The sequence below is a fragment of the Hemiscyllium ocellatum genome, chromosome 8, assembly GCF_020745735.1.
Source record: "Hemiscyllium ocellatum isolate sHemOce1 chromosome 8, sHemOce1.pat.X.cur, whole genome shotgun sequence".
Taxonomy (NCBI): Eukaryota; Metazoa; Chordata; class Chondrichthyes; order Orectolobiformes; family Hemiscylliidae; genus Hemiscyllium; species Hemiscyllium ocellatum.
In genome coordinates, this window is record NC_083408.1 from 30,587,439 (window position 1) to 30,605,340 (window position 17,902).

General features: G+C 44.2%; 1 protein-coding gene across 1 annotated transcript in view; it reads right to left on the reverse strand.

Moving 5' to 3' along the window:
- Nucleotides 1–11,609: 11,609 nt before the first annotated feature.
- The window catches only part of ccdc135 (coiled-coil domain containing 135), a 70,983-nt gene continuing 64,690 nt past the window's right edge, over nt 11,610–17,902 (reverse strand). Inside the window, exon 17 of the mRNA XM_060828941.1 lies at nt 11,610–11,753. Coding sequence (XP_060684924.1) covers nt 11,610–11,753 — 144 coding nt within the window. The remainder of the gene's footprint in view (nt 11,754–17,902) is intronic.

Genomic DNA, 17,902 nt, shown 5'->3' on the forward strand with positions numbered 1-17,902 from the left:
GCAACCATTGCAAGATGTGTCAGAGTGTCAACACTGATTACGCATGGGAACATCACTCAACACATACACAGCAGGTACTCATGTGACACAGCCTGCTTTGTCTATTTCATACGCTGCAGGCAAGGTTGCTCTGAAACATGGTACATTGGCAAGACCAAGCAGATACTAGAACAGATGAATGGATACTGCACATCATTCACCAGACAAGGGTGTTCCCTCCCCATTGGGGGATGCTTCAGCAATTAGGAACATTCGGCCTTGGATCTTCAGGTGACTATCCTCCAAGGCAGACTTCGGGACAGGCAACAGCGCAAAGCAGCTGAGCGGAGGTTGATAGCCAAGTTTGGTACCCGTGAGGATGGCCTCAACCAGGGCTGAAAATGTGTTGCTGGAAAAGCGCAGCAGGTCAGGCAGCATCCAAGGAGCAGGAGATTCGACGTTTCGGGCATAAGCTTTTCTTCAGGAATCTTTGGCCTCAACCAGGACCTTGGATTCTTGTCACAACTACAGGTGACCCCACTACACTGTACACTCTCGCATACACACTTACATACTCTCACACACTCATGCAACCCGCTCTCATATGCAAGCTCTCTCTCATGCACACACAGAGTACGTGGGACGAGTATGCCATCGCCATCACAGACCTTATCAGCAAGCATGCGGAGGACTGCATACCAGGAAGTCAATCCGGATATTCACCAACAGGAAACCCTGGATGAATCCGGACATACAGAACCTGCTAAAAACCAGGCGTGAGGCCTTCAGATCAGGAGATTCACTCAAATATAAGGAATCCATGTACAACCTTCGCAGAGCCATTAAGACAACCAAGGACCAATATCGATCCAAACTAGAGACCCAGACAGACACCCAGCAACTATGGCAAGGACTGAATGACATCACATGTTCTAAAAAGGGACAGTGCAAGATAGCAGATGATGACATATCCCTCCCAGATCGTCTCAACACCTATGCTCACTTTGAGCAGAATTTTGGTGGAGAGGAAATACCTATTCTGATAAGTCCTGACGAACCTATCCCAACAGTCACTGCATCAGAGGTCAGATCAGTTTACCTTATTGTGAGTCCAAGGAAAGTGATGGGTCTAGATGAAGTATCAGGTCGTGCACTCAGAGCATGCGCACATCAACTGACAAAGGTCTTCTCGGACATCTTCAACCTCTCCCTGCAGCAGGCCAATGTCCCTGCTTGCTTCAAGAGGGCCAACATCATCCCTGGACCTAAGAAGACTCCTGCAGCATGTCTCAATGACTATTGCCCAGTGGCCCGAATTTCGGTGCTTTGAAAGGCTGGTCATGGCGTTGATCAACTCCGGCCTCCCCACTACTCTTGATCCACTCCAATTTGTCTATCAGATCAACAGATCCACGTCAGATACCATATCACTTGCCCTTCACTCCTCCCTAGAACATCTTGACACCAAGAAGAGCAAGGCAAGAATCCTACTCATTGACTACAGTTCAGCCTTCAACGCTATTATCCCTCAAGACTGATTGCTAAACTTCGAGATCTCAGACTAAGCCTCACTCTCTGCAACCGGATCCTCAGTTTCCTTTCGCACAGGCCACAATCAGTGAAGATTGGGGACAATATTTCATCCTCACTAACACTCAACACTGGAGCACCCCAGGGGTATGTACGCAGCCCCCTAATGTACTCACTGTATACCCATGGGAGTGGTAATCTACAAGCAGCTTTCTTGGACTCTTCATGTGGATGTACTGTTACAAAGGCCCAACAACATCTCTTCTTCCTCAGGCAGCTGAGGAAATTTAGCATAACGGCGAATACCCTTGCCAACTTTTATAGGTGTGTCATTGAGAGTATTCTGTCTGGATGTCAAACTCCCTGGTATGGCTACTGTACCATTCAAGAGTGGAGATTGTTACAGAGAGTGGTGAACTTGGCCTGGACAATCACAAAGGCCAACCTCCCATCTAAAGAATCCATCTACCAGGCCCGCTGTCAAGGAAAGGCCACCAACATTCTTAAAGATCCATCCCACCCCGGCAATGTTTTTCTACAACTTCGACCATCGGGGAGAAGGTAAAGAAGCCTGAAGGCACGCACCTGCTGGTTTTGCAACAATTTCTACCCTACTGTTGTTAGAATACTGAATGGTCTCACAAACTCTTAACATTCACCTGTACCTCTGTTTTTGTTTCTGCTGCTGTTTACCTATTATTTAACTATCTATGCTATTAATTATGTGATCTGCCTGTATTGCTCACAAGACTAAAGCTTTTCACTGTGCCTCGGTACACGTGACAATAAATTCAATTCAACTCACACACATACACCTCCCACACTCTCACACATGCACACATCCTCTCACAGACTTGTACCCCATTAGACTCACACACACACTTTACCATGCTTGCACACACACAAACACACACTCTCACTTGCACTCACACACACACTCTCTCTGCATCTTATGGTCCTATTCCACAACCACCTGAAGGAGTGGCGCTCCAAAAGCCAGTGCTTCCAAACAAGCCTGTTGGACTATAAACTGGTGTTGTGTGATTTTTAACTTTGTCCACCCCAGCACAATACCAGCTCCTCCACCTCATGGCTTCAAAATATTATATTGTGGTGGATTCTTGAAACGTGTTCTAATGATTAGAATATGTTTTTAAGCTTCGGAAAAAAGGAGATGTATCAAGTCTCACCTAACTAACATGATTCCTGTATGTAAAAGTGGATCAGCATATGTCCAGACATTTCCAAACTGCAGCTTAACATCATTGGTAGAAAAAAATGAGAAGGAAACTCTGGAGTAGTCAGCATAGATTTCAAAAGCGAAAATCTTGCTTAACCGAAACAAAAACAACAACAGAGTAGACAGAGAGTGCAAGCAGTAAAAGTGATTTACCTGGACGTAGAAAAGTCACAATAAACAAATGAATGTGAAAGCATGGGAAAAGTGACAAAATGGATTGTCATCTGGTTTTATGACAAAAAGCAGAGTGGCAGAAGGTGGGAAATGGTAAGCCAAGAGGATGGTTGGGAGAAAGTTGTGGCTGGAAGAGGTGATCCTTTTTCAGTGTTGGGGCTGATTTCCTCAATTTCTTGGAGCAGTTTTATAAATTGTTGCCATTGTTTTGGAACTTTGGAGGCAAAATCAAAACAATGGTACTTTAAAACTGGAGGAAAGAGAGAGAGCAGGAACCATGTGGAAGGTGAAAATAAAGGAGCAGTGAACCTGCACAGCTGACTGACCAGGCAGTGAACTTTCACAGCTGACTACCTGTGTAGTTACAAACGTCTCTGGACATCGGAGTTCGGAAAAAAAAAATTGATAAAGTGAACGGCTGACCTTGAAGAGACTCAGTATTGAGAACTATTTACATCAGGGGGTGAGCTAAGCGTATTTTTTTAATCTAACCGTACTCTTTTCCTGTAAATCTACAATAGTGAGTAGATGTTTTTGTGTATGTGTTTTATTCAGATCAGTCTCTTGATTTGCTGTTTTTTAAAATATAAAACATAGGTTTCCAGCAGCAGTGTTTTAGAGCAGTGCTACTTTCTGGGTCTGTAGATTGTTAGCAGGGAAAGATAGCCTTTAGTAGAGTGATGTGACCAGTCACAGCACAGTAACAGAACCTTCAGTCCAAATCATACATGCCAACTAGATATCCTAACCTAATCCATTTCCATTTGCCAGCACTTGGCCTATATCCCTCTAAATCCTTACCCATCCAGATGCCTTTTAAATGTTGCAATTGTACCAGCCTGTACCATGTCCTCTGGCAGCTCATTCCACACACACACCAGGTTCTGCATGAAAAGGCTGCTCCTTAGGTCCCTTTTATATCTTTCCCCTCTCACCCTAAACCTATGCCCTCTAGTTCTGGACTCCCCTACCCAAGGGAAAAGACTTTGTCTATTTATCCTTTCCATGCCCTTCATGATTTCACAAACCTCTATAATGTCACTTCTCAGCCTCCGACACTCAAGGGAAAACAGCCCCAGCCTATTCTGCCTCTCCCTATCGGTTAAATCCTCCAACCCTGGCAACATCCTTGAAAATCTTTTCTGAACCCCTTCAAGTTTCACAACATGCTTCCGATAGGAAGGAGACTAGAATTGCACACAATATTCCAAAACCGGCCAAACTAATGTCCTCTACAGCTGCAACATGGCCTCCCAACTCCTGTATTCAATACTCTGACCAATAAAGGAAAGCATACCAAACGCCTTCTTCACTATCCTATTCACCTGCGACTCTACTTTCACGGAGATACGAACCTGCACTCCAAGCTCTCTTTGTTCAGCAACACTCCCTTAGACCTTACCATTAGGCATATAGATCCTGCTCTGATTTGTTTTTCCAAAATGCACCACCTCGCATTTATCTAAATTAAACTCCATCTGTCACTTTTCAGCCATTAGCCCATCTGGTCAAGATTCCATTGTAATCTGAGGTAACCTTCTTTGCTGTCCACTACACCTCCAATTTTGGTGTCATCTGTGAACTTATTAACTATACATCCTATGTTCACATCCAAATCATTTATGTAAATGACAAATAGTAGTGGACCCTTATGGATGTGGGAGGTTAGAGAGAATTTCAATATAACTAATAGTTATGTCTGTGTGTTTGGTTGCAAATCCTAACTGATCACATGGATAGATTTGATCATTTACAGGCAATGAGGAATTTACAGGAGCTTAGGGGTGTGATGGATGACAGTTTCAAGAAGGTAGAAAAATTGCAGATACAATCCAGTGGAGGGTTACTTCTAGGAACGGTAGGCAGATAGCCACAGGAGAATATCCCCATCTCAAATAAGTATGCTGTTTTGGAAAATGTAGGGAGTGATGAACTCTTCGGGAATGTAGTCAACAGTGTGGTGCTGGAAAAGCACAGGGCAGGCAGCATCCGAGGGGCCAGAAAATCAACGTTTTGGGTAAAAGCCCTTTATCAGGAATGAGCTGGAAGCCTCAGGGATGGAGAAATAAATGGGAGGGGAGTGGGGCTGGGGTGGGGAAGGTAGCTGAGAGAGTGCAATAGGTGGATGGAGGTGGGGGGTAATTGTGATAGGTCGGAGGGGAGGGTGGAGTGGATAGATGGGAAGGAAGATGGACAGGTAAGACAGGTCATGAGGGCGGTGCTGAACTGGGATAAGGTGGGGGGAGTGGAAACGAGGAAACTGGTGAAATCCAAATTGATGCCATAGAGTTGGAGGGTCCTGAGGTGGAAGATGAGATGTTCTTCCTCCAGGTATCGGGTGGTTAGAGAGTGGCGATTGAGGATGCCCAGTACTGGCATGTCATCGGTGGAGTGGGAGGGGGAGTTGAAGTGCCCATCACGGGGCAGTGGGGTTGGTTGGTGCGGGTGTCCAAGAGATGTTCCCTGAAGCACTCTGTGAGGAGGCGTCCTGTCTCCCCAACGTACAGGAGATCGCATCGGGAGCAACGGACACAGTAAGTGACTTGTGGATGTGCAGGTGAAACTGTGATGGATGTGGAAGGCTCCTTTGAGGCCTTGGACGGAGGTTAGGAAGGAGGTGCGGGAGCAGGTTTTGCAATTCCTGCGGTTGCAGGGGAAGGTGCCGGGAGGGGAGGGTAGGTTGTTGGGGAAGGGAAGCATGGACCTGACGAGGTAGTCGCAGAGAATCTTTACGGAAAGTGGATAGGGATGAGGAGGGAAATATATCTATATATCTCTGATGGTGGGGTCCATTTGTAGATGGTGGAATTGGTGGAGGATGATGCGATGTATACAGAGGTTAGTAGGGTGTAAGGTGAGGACCAGGGGAGTTCTGTCCTTGTTGCGGTTGGAGGGGTGGGGTGTGAAGGCAGAGTTGCCGGAAGTGGATGCTCTGGAGGGCATCAACAACATGTGGAATGGGAAATGGCAGTCTTTGAAGAAGGGGAGAATGTAGGACAGCAAAATATCTGGTACCGAGTCTGGACCTACTGTAATATGATGATACATCAGGATCCAAGCAATTGATTGTGATCAGGGACTCTTTAGTCAGAGGTAGAAGGGCAGCCAACAACAAGGTATCAGAATGGTGTTGCCACCCTGGTGTCAGGGTCAAGAATGTTTTGGAGAGGATGTAGAATATTATCAAAGGGGAGAGTGATCAGCAACAGGTTGTTGCACACATTGGAATGAATGACAGGAAGAGAAAAGGATGAGGAGAGGATATAGGATGTTTAAAAAGTATGTCCTCATGGGTAATAATATCTGGATTACTCCCGGTGCCCTGTGCTTGTGAGAGTAAGGAGAGTATACAGCAGATGAATGCATGGCAGGGAAGAGGAACACACATTTTTGGATCTTTGGAATCTCCTCTACCGTAGAAGTGATGTGTATTAGAAGGATGGGTAGCACCTGAATTGGTAGGGGACTAATATATTGATAGGGAGATTTTTCTAGAGCTACTTGGGAGGATTTAAACTAAATAAGGGGAGTGGGACCCAAAAAGATAGCGAGAAAAGGGCAGGACTTATACACTTAATGGTAAGGTCCTAGGGAGTGTTGCTGAACAAAGAGTGCAGGTTCACAGCTCCTTGAAAGTGGTGTCGCAGGTAGATAGGATAGTGAAGAAGGTTTTTGGTATGCTTTCCTTTATCGATCAAATTATTGAATACAGGAGTTGGGAGGTCATGTTGCGGCTGTACAGGACATTGGTTAGGCCACTGTTGGAATAGTGCATGCAATTCTGGTCTCCTTCCTATCGGAAAGGTGTTGTGAAACTTGAAAGGGTTCAGAAAAGATTTGCAAGGATGTTGCCAGGGTTGGAGGATTTGAGTTACAGGGAGAGGCTGAACAGGCTGGGGCTGTTTTCCCTGGAGCGTCGGAGGCTGAGGGGTGACGTTATAGAGGTTTACAAAATTATGAGGGGCATGGATAGGATAAATAGACAAAGTATTTTCCCTGGGGTCGCGGAGTCCAGAACTAGAGGGCATAGGATGAGAAGGGAAGGATATAAAAGAGACCTGAGGAGCAAGTTTTTCATGCAGAGGGTGGTACATGTATAGAATGAGCTGCCAGAGGATGTGGCGAAGGCTGGTACAATTGCATCATTTAAGAGGCATTTGGATGGGTATATGAATAGGAAGGGTTTGGAGGTATATGGGCCGAGTGCTGGCAGGTGGGACTAGATTGGGTTGGGATATCTGGTTGGACTGAAGGGTTTGTTTCCATGCTGTACGTCTCTATGACTCTGTGACACTGTTAGGAAAGGAGCAAGTCAAACAGTCAACGCAGGCAGAAGTAAAGCAGACAATAAGATAGGACTGATAAATTAAACTACATTTTTTTAATGCAAGAGGCCTGACAGGGAAGGCAAATTAACTCAGGGTACAGTTGGCTACATGGAACTGGGATATCATAGCTACTACAAAGATGTGGCTCAGAGATGGACATGACTGATCGCTTAATGTTCCAGGGTATAGATGCTATAGGAAGGATAGAAAGCGGAGGCAAGAGAGGAGGGTGTGACATTTTTGATTAGTGTGACTGGTGTATTTGGGATATTCTGGGGAGTATTCCAGTGAAATTATTTGGATGGAACTGAGAAATAAGAAAGGGGTGATGACCTTATTAGGATTGTACTATAGCACCCCACCCACACAAAAACAAAATACTGAGAAGCAAATTTGTAAGGAGATGGGTTTTCTGTAAGAATAGCAGGGTAGCAATGGCAGGGGATTTTAACTTTCTAAACAAACTAGGACTGCAATAATGGTAAGGGCTTGGATGAAGAAGTATTAGTTAAGTGTGTACAAGAAAATTATCTTATTCAGTACCTATCAGCAAAACTTAGCCTTTTTTTGGTAAAACAGGTAGGGCATGGGACTGAGGGATTAGTGGGAGAGCACTTTAGGACCAATGATCATAATTCTATTAGTTTTAAAATACTTATGGAAAAAGTGAACATTCTATATTAGAGGAAGGTCAATTTTGATGGTATTAGGCAAGAACTTTCAAAAGTTGATTAGGTGCGGATCTGCACATGTAAGGGGACAGCGAGTAAGTGGAAGCCTTCAAAATAAGACAGTAAGAGTCCAGAGTCAGTACATTCCTGTGAGTGTGAAAGGGAAGACTGAGAGGTTTGGGAATGCTGGATGACTAGAGAAATTGAGGCTCTGGTCAAGGAAAGAAAGGAAGCATATGTCAAGTATAGGCAGCAGGAATCGAGTGAATCCCTATAAGAATATAAAGGTAATAGGAGTATACTTAAGATGGAGAGCAGGAGGGCCATAAGAGGACATGAGGTAGCTTTTACAAATAAGGTTAGGGAGAATTCAAAGGGCATTTACAAATACATTTAAGAGAAAAAAAGGTTAACTAGGGCCCCTTAAAGATCAGCAAGATCACAGTAACCACAGGAGATGGGCGAGACACTAAACAAGTATTTTGTTTCAATATTTATTATGGAGAAGGATATGGAAGATAGAGAGTGTGGGGAAATAAATAGTGATACCTCAAAAAGTGTCAGTACTACAGAGGAGGAAATGCTGGACTTCTTAAAAAGCATATAAGTGGATAAATGACCTGGACCTGATCAGGTGTATCCTAGAACTTTGTGGGAAGCTAGGGAAGTGATTGCTGGGCACCTTGCTGAAATATTGTTATCAGTGATAGCCATAGGTGAGATGCCGGAAGACTGGAGGCTGGCTGACAATGTGCCCTTAATTAAGAAAGGTGGAAAGGGAAAAAACAGGGAACTATGGACTGGTGACCGTGACCTCAGTGGTGGGCAAGTTCTTGAAGGGGATTCTGAGGAACAGAATGTATATGTATTTGTAAAGGCAAGGGCTAATTTGGGACAAAAACAGAAGTTGCTGGAAAAGCTCAGTACGTCTGGCAGCATCTGTGGAGAGAAAACAAAATTAACTTTTCGGCTTGAGTGACCCTTTCTCAGAAGGGGGCGGTACGATGGCTCAGTGGTTAGCACTGCTGCCTCACAGCGCCAAAGACGGTGTGGAGTTTGCACATTTTCCTCATGTCTGCGTGGGTTTTCTCCAGGTGCTCCGGTTTCCTTCCACAATGCAAAGATTGCAGGTTAGATGAATTGGCCAAGCTAAATTGCCCATAGTGTTCAGGGATGAGTAGGTATGGGGTATTAGTAAGGGGTAAATGTAGAGTAATAGGGTAGGGGAACGGGTTTGGGTGTGATACTCTTCAGTGGACTTGCTGGGCTGAAGGGTCTATTTTCACACAGTACAGATTCTATGAGAACTCATGATTCTGAGGAAGGGTCACTCAACTGGAAATGTTAACACTGATTTCTCTCCACAGATGCTGCCAGACCTGCTAAGCTTTTCCAACAATTTCCATATTTGTATCTGATTTGCAGTATATGCAGTTATTTTTATTGACCGATTAGAGATAGTCAACATGGCTTTGTGCATGGGAAATCGTGTCCCACGAATTTGATTGAGTCTTTTGAAGAAGTGATGAAGATGATTGATGAAGGTAGAATGGTGGACATGATCTATATGCACATCTGTAAGGTGTTCAACAGGTTCCACATGGTGAACTTAGTTAACAAAGTTAAATCACATGGAATACAGGGAAAACCAGCCATTTGGATAAAGAACTGGCTCAATGATAGAGAGTGATGGTGGAGAGTTTCCATTTGGACTGGAGGCCTGTGACCACAGCGTGTCACAAAGATTGGTGCTGGGTCCATTGCTTTTTGTTATTTATATAAACCATTTGGATGCGAATATAGGATGAATAGTTAGTAAGTTTGCAGGTCACACTAAAATTGATGGTATAGTGTGCAGCAAGTAATGTCACCTTCCAGTACAAGCTGATAGATAAAGGAGTTGCAGATGGAGTTTAATTTTGGTAAATGTGAGCTGCTACATTTTGGTGAGGCAAATCAAGGCATGACATATGCACGTAATGGTAAGGATCCGGGGATTGTTGCCAAACAAAAAGACCATGGAGTGCAGGTTCCTTGAAAGTAGAGTCGTAGGTAGATGGTGGAGTGAAGGAGACATTCAGTATGCTTGTCTTTATTGGTCAGTGCATTGAATTTAGGAGTTGGGAGGTCATATTGTGGCTGCACAGGACATTGGTTAGGCCACTTTTGGAATACAGTATTCAATTCTGGTCTCCCTGCTATGGGAAATACATTATTAAACTTGAGAGGGTTCAGAAAATATTTACAAGGATGTTGCCAGAGTTGGCGAGTTTGAGCTATAAGGAGAGACTGATTGAAGTTTTTCCTGCAGTGCCGAAGACTAAGGGCTGACCTTATGACTATATAAACTTCTATGAGAGGCATGGATCGGGTGAATAGTCAAGGTCTTTTCTCCAGGATAGGGGAGTCCAAAACTGAATGACATAGGTTTAAGGTGAGAGGGAAAGATTTAAAAGGGACCTACAGGACAAATTTTTCATGCAGAGGGTGGTGCATGGAATGAACTGCCTGTAGATGCTGCTACAAATGCAACATTTAAAAGGCATCTGGATGGATGCATGAATAGGAAGGATTTAGAGGGATATGGGCCAAGTGCTGGAAAATGGGACTAATTATTTCCGGATATCTGATCAGCATGTCTGTTTCATTGCTGTTTCTCTCTATGACTCTATGGCATTCCACAAGAGTGCCATGGGACCATTCTTGTTCACAATTTATATTTACAATTTGGAGTTTAGAATCAAACAACATAAATGTCTAAATCTGTGATGATACCAAATTGAGAGGGATAGTTAAAACTAAAGAGAATTGCAATAAATTATGAGAGCAAATTGAACTTGCAAATAGGCAAACTGGGAAGTGAAATTCAGTGCTGATAAATATGAGGCTGTGTATTTTTGCAGGAGAAAGTGAGGACTGCAGACGCTGGAGATCAGAGCTGAAACTGCGTTGCTGGAAAAGCACAGCAGGTCAGGCAGCATCCAAGGAACAGGAGAATCGATGTTTCGTGCATAAGCCCTTCTTCAGGATTTCTGGTGAATCCTGATGGATTCTGATGCAATCTGATTCCTGAAGAAGGGCTTATGCCTGAACGTTGATTCTCCTGCTCCTTGGATGCTGCCTGACCTGCTGCACTTTTCCAGCAACACATTTTCAGCTGTGTATTTTTGTAGGAGGGATAGGGAAATCTTTGAACAGTGTGATGTGACTGACATGCTCTGAAGCAGGCATTTTAACTACATGAGCGATATATTTAAACCTGCTGAAATTGCCTGTAGCGAGCTGTCACACATCAAACTACAAGATTTGTAGGCTATGCACGCAATCTGACCAGCTTAGTAATTCTTCAAAGTAGAAACCAGACTTCCTCGTGGATTCATTATTATGTGCACTTTCCAGTGTTGACTTTTAGACAATTAAGTCTATTCATGATGTGTACAAAATTACTTGATCTTAGCCTGGATAATGGTAAAGCTCCAAGAAAATACACACAAATCAGTCAGAGGTTCGATATTAATTGTCAGATGATGGGATCAGGCCGGGGTTATGTGTCCAACTAACCTGCTAATCCTCATTGATGGAGACTGGAAAGCTATTCTCACCATGCAATTGAACCCAGCAATATTACTGGGAGATGAAGGAGGAAATAAGCTTGAAAGTTTCAAAAATTAAGTGAAATAAGAAGCCTTACTTATTGAGGCGCATTTCAAGGATGTGGATGCGGAACATAGCCTCCGAGCAGTAGGCCAAGTAAGCCTGTTCATCTTCCTTGGTCATGAATATCTGGTTCTGCTGGTACCATTGTTGTTTATTCTGCAGCTCCATGGCCTCCTAGAATGAAACAACATGAAACTGTTAAGGAGTTATTTTGACTTAAAGGCACTTACTTTCAAAGGCATGAATGAGTTTCTGCAACAGAATTGCTAAGATAGGGCCAAAATGGGGTGGCACAGTGGCTCAGTGGTTAGCACTGCTGCCTCACAGCGCCAGGGACCCGGGTTCGATTCCAGCCTCAGGCGACTGTCTGCGTGGAGTTTACACATTCTCCACGTGTCTGCAAACGTTTCCTTTGGGTGCTCCAGTTTCCTCCCACAATCCAAAGATGTGAATGCACTGTGCTAAATTGCCCTTAGTGTTCAAGGATGTGTAGGTTAGGTGCATTAGTTAGAGTTAAATTAGAGTAATAGTTTCGAGGAATGGGTCTGGGTGGGTTACTCTTGGAGGGTCAGTGTGGACTTGTTGGACCAAAGGGCCTATTTCCACACTGTAGGGATCCTATGATTCTAAGTCAAAAGGTGGAAATATCAAAAGATCAAAAGAGAAATACAGCACAGAAACAGGCCCTTCCGCCCTCCAAGCCTGTGCTGATCATCATGTCCTAACTAGACTAAAAGACAAACCTTCTGCCCATATCCCTCTATTCCCTCCCTATTCTCGTAACCATCCAGATGCCTCTTAAATGTTGCCAACATGCCTGCTTCCACCACCTCTTCTGGCAGTGTGTTCCAGGCTCCTACTCCCACTCTGTGGGAAAAACATCCCTCACTCATTTCCCTTACACTTTCCCCCTCTCACTTTGAACCTGTGTCACCTTGTAATTGAAACTTTAACCCTGGGAAAAGGCCTCTGACTATCCACCCTATTTATGTCTTTCAAATGTTGTAGACCTCAATCAAGACACCTCTCAGCCACCGTCTTTCCAGCGAAAACAAGCCCAGATTTTTTAACCTTTCCTCATAGGTGATGCCCTCAAGACCAGGCAACATCCTGGTGCATCTTCTCTGCACTGTCTCCGAAGCTGCAACAACCTTCTGGTAATGTGGCAACCAAATGCAGTCTAACAAGAGTTTTATACAGCTGCAATTTGGCTTGTCAACGCTTTTACCCCATGTCCTGGCTGATGATGGCAAGCATGTCATATGCCTCCTTAATCACCTTGGCCAACTGTCATTTTTAGGAACTTGTGGACCTGCACACCCAGATCCAAGTATACATTAATGTACCTAAGGGTTTTTACAGTATAATTCATACCTAAATTTGATCCTCCAAAATGCATCACCTTGCATTTAGAGAAATAGAGATGTACAGCACAGAAACAGACCCTTCGGTCCAACTTGTCCATGCCGACCAGATATCCTAACCTAATCTAGCCCCATTTGCCAGCACTTGGCCCATATACCTCCAAACCCTTCCGATTCATAAACCCATCCAGATGCGTTTCAAATGTTGCAATTGTACTAGTCTCCACCATTTCCTCTGACAGCTCATTCCAGACACCTACCACCCTCTGCGTGCAAACGTTGCCCCTTAGGTCTCTTTTATATCTTTCCCCTCTCACCCTAAACCTATGCCCTCTAGTTGTAGATTCTCCCATCCCAGGGAAAAGACTTTGTCTATTTATCCTATCCATCTTCCTCAGGAAAAACAGAGCTCACCTATTCAACCACACCCTAAAACTCAAATCCTCCAACCCTCGCAACATTCTTATAAATCTTGTCTGAACCCTTCCAAGTTTCATAACACCCTTCCTTTCAAATTAGATTAGATTAGATTACTTGCAGTGTGGAAACAGGCCCTTTGGGCCAACAAGTCCACACTGACCTGCCGAAGCGCAACCCACCCATACCCCTACATTTACCCCTTACATTTACCAAGGGCAATTTAGCCTGGCCAATTTACCTGACCTGCACATCTTTGGACTGTGGGAGGAAACCGGAGTACCCGGAGGAAACCCACGCAGACACGGGGAGAATGTGCAAACTCCACACAGTCTGTCGGCTGAGTCGGGAATTGAACCCGGGTCTCTGGCGCTGTGAGGCAGCAGTGCCAACCACTGTGCCACCGTGCCGCTCTTCTCCGATAGGAAGGAGACCAGAATTGCAAGCAATATTCCAACTGTGGCCTAACCAATGTCCTGTACAGCCGCAACATGACCTCCCAACTCCAGTTCCCAATACTCTGACCAATAAAGGAAAGCATACTGAATGCCTTCTTCACTATCCTATCTACCTGCAACTCCGCTTTCAAGGAGCTATGAACCTGCACTCCAAGGTCTCTTTGTTCAGCAACACTCCCTAGGACCTTACCATTAAGTGTATAAGTCCTGCCAAGATTTGCTTTCCCAAAAGGCAGCACCTTGCGTTTATGTAAATTAAACTCCATTGTCTGACAGTTCTCAGCCCATTGATCCATCTGATAACGATCCCGTTGTAATCTGAGGTAACCTTCTTCGCTGTCCACTACACCTCCAATTTCGCTTCTGCAAACTTACTAACTATATCGCTTATGCTCACGTCCAAATAATTTATTTAAATGATGAAAAGTAGTGGACCCAGCACCGATCCTTGTGGCGCTCTACTGGTCACAGGCCTCCAGTCTCAAAAACAACCCTCCACCACCACCCTCTGTCTTCTACCTTTGAGTAAGTTCTGTACCCAAATGGCTAGTTCTCCATGTATTCCATGAGATCTAACCTTGCTAACCAGTCTCCCATGGGAAACCTTGTCGAACGCTTCACTGAAGTCCATCTACCACTCTGCCCTCATCAATCTTCTTTGTTACTTCTTCAAAAATCTCAATCAAGTTTGTGAGACATGATCTCCCATGCACAAAGCCATGTTGACTATCCCAAATTAGTTCTTGCCATTCCAAATACATGTACTTCTGCCCCTCTGGATTCCCTCCAATAACTTGCCCACTACCGATGTCAGGCTCACTGGTGTATAGTTCCCTGGCTTGTCTTACCACCTTTCTTAAACAGTGGCACCAGGTTAGCCAACCTCCAGTCTTCCAGCACCTCACCTGTGACTATCAATAATACAAATATCTCAGCAATCACTTCCCTAGCTTCCCATAGAGTTCTCGGCTACACCTGATCAGGTCCTGGGGACTTATCCACTTTTCTGCGTTTCAAGACATCCAGCATTTCCTCCTCTGTAATATGGACATTTCGCAAGATGTCACCTTCTATTTCCCTACATTCTATATCTTCCCTGTCCTTTTTCAAAGTAAATACTGATGCAAAATACTAATTTAGAATCTCCCCCATCTCCTGTGGCTCCACATAAAGGCCACCTTGCTGATGTTTGAGGGGCCCTATTCTCTTCCTAGTTAACCTTTTGTCCTTAATGTATTTCAACTTTTAGATCTGGTCTATCCTTTTATCTGAATTAAACTCTATCTGCCATTTCTGTTCCCAAGTCACCAATTTTTCTATATCCTGTTGTATCCTTTCACAATTGCCGGCACTATCAGCAACTCCACCAATCTTCATGTCATCTGCAAAGTTGCTAATCAGATCACCTACATTTTCCTCTAGATCATTTATATATACTACAAACAACAGAGGACCTAAGACATCAATAGTTGCGTTTCGATTTTGAAAAACACCCTTTCACCACTACCCTCTATCTTCTATGACCAAGCCAGTTTTGTATCCATCTCGCCAGTCCATCCCAAATCCAATGTGATTTTAGTTTTTGTACCAATCTGATAAAGTGGAACTTCATCAAGTACTTTACTAAAGTACATATAACCTACATCCACAGCCATTCCCTCATTAATTATCTTTGTCACCTCTTCAAAACATTCAGTCAGGTTGGTGCACACATCTTGTCCCAAGAGCTTCCCTACCATAGACATCAGGCTCACTGGCCTATAATTTCCTGGATTATCCTTTCTTAAGTAAGGGAACAACATTGACTAATCTCCAGTCCTCTGCAACCTCGCCTGTGGTGAAAGAGGGTGTGAAGATATCTGCTAATGCCCAAGCTATTTCTTCCCTTACCTCTTGCAGTAACCTGGGATAGATCTCATCTGGCCCTGGCAACTTCTCTACCATAATGGAATTTAGGACACCGAAAATGTCCTCCTTCAAATCAGTCTGAGTGATGGTGTTCACGTCAGGGACAAAGTTGTGAACAGAGGGAGCAGCAGGTCATTGTACACATCAGAACCAATGATATAGGAAAGGAAAAGGATGAGATTCTGAAGGGAGAATATCGAGAGTTAGGCAGGAATTTAAAAAGGAGGTCCTCGAGAGTAGTAACATCTGGATTACTCCCGGTGCTACGAGCTAGTGAAGGTAGGAATAAGAGGATAGAGCAGATAATGCATGGCTGAAGAGCTGGTGTATAGGAGAAGGATTCACAGTTTTGGATTATTGGAATCTCTTCTAGGGTAGATGTGACCTGTACAAGAAGGACAGATTGTACCTGAATTGGAATGGGACTAACATACTGGCAGGGAGATTTGCTAGAGCGCTCGGGAGGATTTAAAATAATAAGTGGCGGAGGGGGACCCAGGGCGATAGTGAGGAAAGAGATCAATCTGAGACTGGTACAGTTGAGAAAAGAAGCGAGTCAAACAGGGCAGGCAGGGACCGCAGGCAGGGACAAAGCAGAGGACAAGGTAGGACTGACAAATTATGTTGCATTTATTTCAATGCAAGAGGCCTAATAGGGAAGGCAGTTGAACTCAGGGCACGATGAGGAACATGGGACTGGGATATCATAACAGTTACAGAAACGTGGCTCAGAGATGGACGGGACTGGCAGCTTAATGTTCCAGGATACAAATGCTACAGGAAGGATAGAAAGGGAGGCAAGAGAGGTGGAGGAGGACAGGTGTTTTTGATAAGGAATACCATTACAGCTGTACTGAGGGAGGATATTTCCAGAAATACATCTAGGGAAATTATTTGGGTGGAACTGAGAAATAAGAAAGGAATAATAACCTTATTGGGATTGCATTATAGGCCCCTTAATAGTCAGCAGGAAATTGAGAAACAAATTTGTTAAAAGATCTCAGTTATCTGTAAGAATAATAGGCTGGTTGTGGTAGGGGATTTTAACTTTCCAAACACCGACTGGGACTGCCAGTGTCCAGGGTTTAGATGGAGAGGAATTTATTAAGTGTGTACAAGACAATTTTCAGATTCAGTATGTGGATGTACGTACTAGAGAAGATGCAAAACTTGACCTACTCTTGGGAAATAAGGCAGGGCAGGTGACTAAGATGTCAGTGGGGGAGCACTTTGGGGCCAGCGACCATAATTCTATTCATTTTAAAATCGTGATGGAAAAGGATAGACCAGATCTAAAAGTTGAAATTCTGAATTGGAGAAAGGCCAATTTTGATGATATGAGCTAAGAACTTTCAAAAGCTGATTGGGGGCAGATGTTCACAGGTAAATGGACAGCTGGAAAATGGGAAGCCTTCAGAAATGAGATAACAAGAGTCCAACAGATGCCTAAGAGAAAGACAACGGAATGAGGACATGCCACAACCCAAAGGACTAGTCACACTACCATATATCAAAAACATTTCTGAACTGACAGCCAGACTACTGCGACCACTAGGACTCATAACAGCACACAAACCAACAGCCACTCTCAGACAACAACTCACCAGGACGAAGGACCCGATACCCAGCATGAGCAAAACCAATATAGTGTACAAAATCCCATGCAAGGACTGCACAAAACACTACATAGGACAAACAGGAAGACAGCTAACGATTTGCATCCATGAATACCAACTAGAAACGAAACGACATGACCAGCTATCCTTAGGAGCCACACACTCAGAAGACAAGCAACATGAGTTCAACTGGGACAACACTACTATTATAGGACAAGCCAAACAGAGAACAGCCAGGGAATTCCTAGAGGCATGACACTCATCCACAGATTCAATCAATAAGCACATCGACCTGGACCCAATATACTGGCAACTGCAGCGGACAGATGGAACTGACAACCCGAAGCGGCAGATACAAATCACTATAAATCCCGGAGGAAACATCATAGAAGCACTTCACAGGAGGCTCCCAAGCACAGAGGATGTCACCTAGACAGGGGACGAGATGTCTGCAACACAAATTCCCAGCTCGGCAAACAGAACGAGCACCTGAGCTACAAATCTTCTCCCAAACTTTGAAGTCCAGAGAGAGTATATTCCAGTCAGGGTGAAACAAAAGA